Raw genomic sequence first — 8,509 nt, 5'->3', positions numbered from 1 at the left:
TCCTTCCTCTACTAAATTCACCAAAGATCACGCTTTAGGTTCTCACTCAGAGAATACCCGAGGCTCTTTTGTGGTGATTTCGGCCTCGTTGCATTCTTGAGTTTGCTATTGTTCGTGCTTCTGCAGTCGATGCTTCCGCTGGGTGTTGGTAGATCGTATGGAGGTTTTTCGCTGCTTTGAGTACCGAAGTTTGAAGAAAGTCTTCAACTGCTATGGTACTCTTTCCCTTGTTATTTTGTTGTTCAGAGCATGTCAATAATTACTATTTGTTTGCATAACTATATGTTTGAATGTATTATATGTATTTCGGTCACTGTGAAATCGGAGCAATCCGAACATGTTCATGGAACTCTTTGATAAGAGATCCTTCAATTGGTATCAGAACCTAGTTCTGATACTTCGATTTCATTTGTTTCAATGAAATGACATATACATTCACGGTGGGTGCATTTCTACATTGTTTAAATGGTTACATTTGATGTGGATGTGCAGGATTAATGGATGTTTTGGGATAATTAGCCTCAGTTAAATTTAAATCCTTATACATTTGCGATTGTTTGTAAAGGCCTCGACGTTTTTTGGCATTAATAATTGTTATCGAGTCTGTAATCAAAGTTTGTTTGAAGTTTTAAGTCGTTCGTCGAAGAAGTTCTGGGAAAGCGTTACGGTTCTTCGAAGAAGGAGGCTATCTAGGGTTGATCGCATCGTGCAGAAGATGTGGTACGCGATCGCTGTTGATCGAATCGTAAAGATGAAGGAGTACGCGATCACTGTTGAACGCATCGGTTAAACGATGGGGTATGCGATCAAGAGTTGATCGTATCGTTTTGACGATCGGGTAAGCGATCCCGAAGTATCATGTCGTGTAGACGATGAGATATCCGCGTATCGTTTAACGCGCACGCACTAGACGATCGTTTAGGTTAGCAAGCTTCATCACTTAGTAACGCAAGGTAAATCGTTTACCTGGTTGAAAGCATTGATTAGACGATGAGATGCTCGCGTATCGTTTAATGCGCGCACACACTAGACGATCGTTTAGGTCAGCAAGCTTCATCGCTTAGTAACTGACTTTACTTGAAACATCTATGTTGATTTGATTGCTTTATTACTTTAGTTCGCATTCCATCACAAGCTTTCTACTTAGGCTTTACCCAGTTGGTCTAGAACCGATCGAAGACAGAGTAGTATTGATCTTCAAGAAGCTTAAGCTTCCTTGTAGGCAAATGAAATTAAATTCTCACTCAATTTGGTCATAGATCGATACCTTTGCCATTTAGGGTCTTAAAATTAAATTCGCTTGCTTTGAGCTGTAATGTCATATAACTTGTCATTATATGTTTATTTCGTTCTATTTTGTGATTTCTATCATACATTTTTTATTTTTATCATTCTGGATGATCTCTCATTTTCATATAAGTAGTCTATCATTTAGAGTCGTTTCATTATTACGCTCTCATTTAAATATTGTGTCACCAATAGAATACATTTTTTTTTTGTTTAACATTTACGTTTAGTATTTTCTTCTTAAAATCTCCTTGATAATGTTCATACCAAACTTGCATAATCAAAGAATTAAGCATTTAGTTTGCTTTGGTTTACCTATTGAATTCATAAGAATAACATAGTTTATTTGTAAATAGTGTTTAAAAAAACATTATTTTAATCTTCTATCTCATACATTTAACAATTTTATATATAAAAGAAAAGACTAATTCACTTAGCCTTTTTCTCCATTGCAGACAAACTCGAGGATTTAAATCATGTCTAAAAATGGTGAAGTCTTTTGTGTTTGAAAAGATTGCAAACAATAAAAAATAAAAAATAAAAAATAAAAACCAAAGTTATTCTGCTCCTGGGTCACCCCATTAGGTCTCATCCCATTGCACACCACATAGAATTCCTTCAAGTGTTTGTGCAGATCCTTGCCCTGTAGACCAGAAAATGCAGGAAGTAAATGAATTAAGTCAGATTTAAACCAAAGTTATTTGTCGTCTCAGGATAGGAAATGCACAAAGGTTGTTGACTGAAGTCAAGTGTTGTAAGCTCCTTAAAGGTCTTTTCTTGTTCAGCCATCATTGAAAAATCTTCAAGAATGTCCTCCTCTCCTGATGTGTTTTCAACACGAATCTCTCTGTCAAATGCAACTTGTTGTCTCCTTTCTCTTCTGATTCTCCACTCCTCCCTGGAAATCTCTACAAAATAAAATTTTCTAGTACCTTTGGGAGTGTAGGTCATGCACCAAAAGGGAAAATTGATTAGCAAGGATAAGCAGTACAAGTTTCAAAAATCAAGGATTCCGTTAGCTTCCCGGCAGTGGCGCCAATTTTGGTTATTCGACGGATTCACCGTCGTTCGTAAACTCGCACCGAATGATAATAAATATTTGCATGCATGAAACTAACCCCTTATACTAATTATTGTACAAGTGCTAAGACCGAGGTCAAATCACAGAGAGCCGAATATGGATTCCTCAAGGATTGTAACTTGTAGGAATTAACCGGGGGGGTTGTGAGAAATTCTGAAATAAAATTATTAGAGAACAAAAGTTTTCAAGTAAACGAATGTGATAATTTATCAATCGAATAAATACTTAGCTTGGTAATTATAGTTTAGTTCATTCCTCATCAATTCTATCAAAGACTAATCTATCAATCGAATCCTAACCAATAGTCCATAAAGTCAAGTTAATTAACAAAAAAGCGAGGATCCTAAACTAATCAATCAATCAACAGGCATTCAGCTTAAGGGCAAAGCTAAGCCAATTAATTGATTTCCATCGTCTAACCAATTAATTGAGCGAGATTTATCTAAGTTAGAAAGTAAATGCTTGCTAATTAGAATCCAAAATTAACACAACAAACTAACTTAACTCATGATTCTAGGTGACGACTACTTAACGATTACAAATTAGGGTCAATCGAAGCAATCAATTAAACATGCACAACTAATTTCCTAGATTCACTACAAGAATTTTGGGCTTTAATGTCGGTTGTAAAAAGTGAAACCGGATGTATAATGTCAGTTTTGTTTTTTTTTTTTAAAAAAGCAGATTTTTAATGTCGGTTTTAAACCAACATTGTAGGTATACCTTTAATGTCGATTTAAAACCGACATTAAAGATTCGCTTTTCTTTTTTTAAAAAAAAATACAAAACCCATTCCCCATTTTGTGAATGGGGGAATGGGTTATTTTGGATGTGTGGTTATTTTGGACGATTTTCTCTCACCATGCGTTACATCAGTGCAACCCTTCCTTTCTCAGACTTATCTCTTCCCTCCATCAATGTTGATCTTTCTCCCTCGTCTTTTCAAACCCCCTCTGTACTTTTCATACCCTTTGTATTCTCCATCCCCTCTGTACTACTTCTCATACCCTTTGTATTCTCCATCAATGCTCTGATCCTACGTCTTCTCCTTCGTCTTTTTCTTGAATCGTTCCCTTGAAACCCTAATCCATGGTCCTCTTTATAGAACCATGAAACCTTATGCTCATAAGATCTACTTTCCTTAAACCCTAATCCATGGATTCTCTCTATCTCACTACGCTTCCCTCATGCCTTCTTTCATCACCATACGTCCCTCACTCTCCATCCATGGATCTATACAGGCAACCCATTTTCTATGTAGGTCCGTTACATTGAGAACTGCCCTTGCCACTCCAACAGCCCAAATCCATTTCTCTTGTCGCCTTTAAGAACCACTGTTGCTTTCTTTAACGAAGATGCATGGTAGGAGAATGATGGGTTGCAGAGCCTGGCAAAGGGTAAGGTATGTCTTTTTTCTTTGAAGCTGATGATGAGGAATTTTATCTTTAAGCTTCTAACTTTTTTCTAATTTTTATAAAACATTTTTGCAAGATCTTTTTTTTTTTTTTTTTTTTACTTGTGATTTTTTATGCTCTCATTTTTTTCCTCTTACAACCATGCTTTTATGTGAGTCTTTTTTTTCTTTGGTTCTCATTGTTCATTACTTTTTCTTTGGTTTATGTATGTTGAGGGTTTAAATTCCAATGCTCTCCTTTTTTTCTCTCTCTCTCTCTTACATCCATGCTTTTATGTGAGTCTTTTTTCTCTGGTTTTCATGGTTCATTATTTTACTCTGATAAATCCATGCCTTTTCCCTATTGAGCATGTTCTATTTTTCTGGGTTTACGGTATGTTCATCTTCTTTTTTTTTTTTTGTTATGAACTCTAACGCTCTCATTTTTTTTTTTTTAATTTTCTCTTACAACAATGCTTTTATGTGGGTCTTTTTTCTCTGGTTCTCATTGTTCGTTATTTTACTTTGATAAATCTATGTATATTTTCCCTTTGAGAATTGTTTCACGAATGATTAATCCTTTGATAGGACATATCGTAAAAACTGGGACTCATGAAGACTTATTTGTAATGACTTTTCTTGTTAATGTTTATGTGAAATGTGGAGTCTGATTGAGTTGGACTGCCAGCAGGTTTTAATACTTGTAATCTTTGTTGTTTTTAATTCTTGTTACACGCACATATTATGTGTTGCGAAATGAAAAACGATGCTGCTCCATGTAGGTGTCTCTTTTTTGTTTTGTCCCTCTAAACTGTTCCAGAATTTGAAACATGCCAGCATTCGTCGTTAGTTCCATTTTTTCCCTTTGAAGTTTTCTTGATTGAGTTAGGTGCTGAAGAGTTGACTTGTTATATTCATATGCGTTTGGTTCCCAAAGTAATTCTAGAGTTACATTGCATGATTGCATAGATACTTCTTGATTTATATAGCATGTTCGCTAACTTTTTGATTTAGTTTAAGTCTAACCGATGAAGAGTTGACTTGTTATGTTCATCTGCACTCTGTTTCCAAAGAAATTCCGAAGTTAGGGTGTATAATTGTATGGATACTTCTTGAATCGAATAGCAATTTTGCTAATTTTTTGAATTATGATAAAGTCTGCCCATGGTTTGGGGAACACAATATTTATTCTGAAAACAAAATAGCATTATCATGTCTCCTTGCTCTCTCTCCGTTTCTTAGCTGATATCATGTTAGAAATGGACACAAGAATATCAATCGAATGCAACCAGTTCTTTGGTTTGGAAGGATGAATGAATAAAATATAACCTGCTTGGTTCCTCAGCATATAATGTTACCTTAGTACCTCCGCATTATGAACAACCTTTTAAAAGACTAAAGGTAGCCTTGAAGTTTTTCCTCTCAAAGAGGTGAAGTGTATAAGGATTAAGCCTCAAAATTATAAACATTTTACAAATTCGAAATTGACATGACTAAGTATTCCCAAACTCAACAGTCACTTAAAGTATAAAAGAATCACCCCCGAGCCATTTCAAAAATTGTAACTTGTAAGAGGATACCTATAATCTCAACACTATTAATAAGATTGACTTATGCTATAAATTTTGTCTTCAATGCTTTTAACGTCTTGGTAACTAATGTAGTAATAGTTCAAATTGTTAACTCAAAACTTTTATATTTTTGAAGGAGGCATATTCATATTATTCTTCTACATTACATGCATGTGGAGACTCTATGTCTTAGTGCGTTATTGTAGAGGCATAAGCCTCTCAAACCTTTCATGAGAGGTATGAGCCTCTTATAGTCAAAGGAGGCGTAAATCTAGAGCCTTGTCTTGAGACAAGCCTCAGGGAATAAGTTCCTTGGGAAAGTATTGCATTGTAGGCTTATAAATTCTTTCTATTGTATGGTGTTTCTTAAAATTCAAGAGATGCATGTAAATTGAAGTAAATGTCAAAGCCTTAAAAAAAAAGGACAGATGTTCCTACAAATGCATACTTGCAATGCCTAATTATCTTAATTTGTTTCACTTTCAGGTGGAATCAATTTTAGACAAAGAAAATTTTTCATTGGAAGAGCTTCTCGACGAAAAAGAAATAATCCAAGAATGCAAAGCCCTCGACAGTCGTTTAGTTAACTTGTAGGACACTTTCTCCATTATATCATTTTCTTGTTCTATTATTACTAATCTGATTCTTTCTGCTATCATATATAGTCTATTAAAATATTGTTATGTCCTTGTCTTATGAGCTTGGGTGTTAGAATTGTATCATGTATGATTAATATGAGCAGGAATGGGTCTTTATGATTCACCCAGATATTTTAACGAACAATTCTTTTTGCCTTCAGTCTACGGGACAGAGCCCAGGTAGAACAACTATTGCGCTACATTGTTGAAGAACCTCCAGAGGATGCTGAAAGTAAACGAGCATTCAAGTAATATTTTTTTTTCTAATTATTTACCCCAACACCGCATGCACCACTCAGACTTCTTTGTTCTACAGTTTAGCTATTAAATTGCCATCTCATGCATTCCCCCTTTTGCAGGCTCATCGAGATGTACTGCGCCAATTAGTTGATTTAATTGGAATTACATCTATTATGGAGGTAATGTGGGCCTTTGAAGGCTTCCCCATAAAAAATACTTTAAATGCTGCTTAGTTTGCACTCTAATAAGAAATGGAGTTTTCTCTGCAGGTTTTGGTACGACTTGTTAGTGCTGATGATCATGTCTATCCAAATTTTATGGATGTGATGCAATGGTTGTCTGAGAGTGATATGCTGGAAATGATTGTTGATAAGCTGAGTCCATCTGTACATGAAAAATTGAAATTTCATTAACATTTGGCCTTTTATATGTTTATATAAATGTGATTATGGTTATAATATTAATTTTTCTCCTTAGATCAAGGTCTGCCTGAGGTTCATGCAAATGCGGCAGAAACATTATGTGTTATAGCTCGTAATGCCCCATCTGCTCTTGCTGCCAAACTTTCTAGCCCCAGGTTGACCAAGAACCGCTTCTTTATTTTTCAGTTTTTATGGTAGTCTGTAGATAAGTCATCGTTGTTTTGACTTATAAATCACTTCTTATGCAGTTTTTTTGCAAGGGTATTCTGTTACAAGTATGAATTTATGGACTGGTTAATATTCGATTTAAATTATTTGATCATTCGATAATCATCACTACAAGAATTTTGCCTTGAATGTACCATTTATGCACATTCCCAATAAACATGGTTAGTTGAATATGAATTCTAATAACATTTTCACTTTCAATCCTTTGTCTTAAACCTTTTTTGTTTGTGTATTTTTTAGGTGTTTCGAAGGGGTGGGGAGGAGTTGGATTTCTTGTAACAAGGGATTCAAGTGAAAATTGTTCCTGGTAGTGCATTTTTTAATGCTTGCAGTTTTAAGCACAGTTTCTAAGTGTTTTCAAGTGACTCTAATGATATGAAGATTCCTGTTTGAGAAGTTATAGTGTGCTTATTTCTCTTTAGACCATATTGGATTAGAATGTAACACCCGTTTATGACTCATGGGTACTATTTATTTGTAGTTTAGATTTGATTCAAGGTGCTCGAGTTTGTAGGTCACACTATGGTAGTTTGTGGGTTATTCATGCACTATGGTAGTCTTTGTGACAACTTTTGAGGTTTGAAGTATATTGTGAGCTAAATTTGCTTATTGATGTATGTGTTCTTGAATATTCATTTTTTGGGAATTCTGATAATTCTGTTGAGAACAAGTGGCTGTGAAATATTTTTTGGAGTGTTTTCTTGTTTTGCAGATGCAACAAGGTGTAAATATTTGGCAACCTATTTATGCTTCTTCTTGGGGAACTTTAGATTCAACACATTCACTACAAGAATTTTGCCTTGAATGTACCATTTATGCACATTCCCAATAAACACGGTTAGTTGAATATGAATTCTTATCACATTTTCACTTTCAATCCTTTGTCTTAAACCTTTTTTTTTTTTTTGTGATCCTTTGAACAACAGTGGTCAGACAAAGATGTCTATAACCAGACACTGTTGAAGCTAGGGGGTTGGTTCAAGAAGAATTATGAAGAGATCCATACTTATCAAGTGGAGAGAGACAGTAATCTCATAATGTTTGTAAAATCATAATGTTTGTATTACTTGTAATTTGTGTTTTCAAGGCCTGAATTATTATACAACTTTTTAAATTATAATTTTATAGCAGAATTTGTGGATTAAATGTTATAGATTTACAATCCATACATGAATAATGTCATAGCCACAACGTTCAATGATGATGTGTCATGTTATACTTTTTGACCAAAGGGAAAGATTCGGGCTTCAATATCGGTTAATAATTAAAAAAATAGAGGCTTTAATGTCGGTTGGAAATTTCACTGAAGGTCTTTAATGTCGGTTGCAACCGACATTGAAGGCTGTGTTATTGAAGCTCCGATATTAAAAACAACCGACATTAAAGGGATTTAATAATACTATCTTTAATATCGGTTTAAAACTGACATTAAAGCCCGAATTTCTTCTCGTAATTATCTCGTACACGAAAATTGAAGAATAAACTCAAGATAAATTCTCATAAATTCATAATAAATTTAATTGAGGTGTTCTCATATATTCTCGTATATTATCATAAATTCTCATATATTCAGATTATATGAATATTTACCTCTCTCATAAATTTAATATGAATCATATTCACGTTAAATTTTAATATATAGTTTTTAT

The 8,509-nt window shown here is 34.4% G+C and overlaps 1 protein-coding gene across 9 annotated transcripts; it reads left to right on the top strand.

Annotated features, from left to right (window-relative positions):
* The first annotated feature begins 3,171 nt into the window (after window positions 1–3,171).
* On the top strand, window positions 3,172–8,006 carry LOC120070041 (uncharacterized). Of its 9 annotated transcripts, none has more exons than XR_016529694.1 (9): window positions 3,177–3,770; window positions 5,819–5,922; window positions 6,132–6,218; window positions 6,330–6,389; window positions 6,480–6,596; window positions 6,688–6,787; window positions 7,101–7,167; window positions 7,573–7,697; window positions 7,787–8,006. XR_016529694.1 is itself a non-coding variant. In XM_090313856.1 (9 exons), the coding sequence occupies exons 1-4, from the start codon at window positions 3,724–3,726 to the stop codon at window positions 6,355–6,357; spliced, it is 261 nt and encodes an 86-aa protein (XP_090169982.1). In that variant the 5' UTR covers window positions 3,202–3,723; the 3' UTR covers window positions 6,358–6,389; window positions 6,480–6,596; window positions 6,688–6,787; window positions 6,881–7,021; window positions 7,101–7,697; window positions 7,787–8,006. The 9 variants fall into 9 exon arrangements, 8 of the variants coding, with proteins under 8 accessions (XP_090169977.1, XP_090169976.1, XP_090169982.1 ...); XM_090313856.1 differs by adding an exon at window positions 6,881–7,021 and having other exon boundaries at window positions 3,202–3,765; window positions 7,101–7,697; XM_090313854.1 differs by adding an exon at window positions 6,881–7,021 and having other exon boundaries at window positions 3,202–3,765; window positions 6,480–6,787.
* Window positions 8,007–8,509: the final 503 nt, after the last annotated feature.

The sequence above is a fragment of the Benincasa hispida genome, chromosome 5 (genome assembly GCF_027475165.1).
Source record: "Benincasa hispida cultivar pf3 chromosome 5, pf3_genome.v1.1, whole genome shotgun sequence".
Taxonomy (NCBI): domain Eukaryota; kingdom Viridiplantae; phylum Streptophyta; class Magnoliopsida; order Cucurbitales; family Cucurbitaceae; genus Benincasa; species Benincasa hispida.
This window is presented reverse-complemented; position numbering and strand designations above follow the sequence as displayed.

Coding starts and splice junctions, on each gene's coding strand:
- LOC120070041 (XM_090313851.1), top strand. CDS start 3,724: ATGCATGGTAGGAGAATGATGGGTTGCAGAGCCTGGCAAAGG. Junction 3,766..5,818: donor GTTGCAGAGCCTGGCAAAGG/GTAAGGTATGTC, acceptor TTTCACTTTCAG/GTGGAATCAATTTTAGACAA. Junction 6,219..6,329: donor GAAAGTAAACGAGCATTCAA/GTAATATTTTTT, acceptor CCCCTTTTGCAG/GCTCATCGAGATGTACTGCG.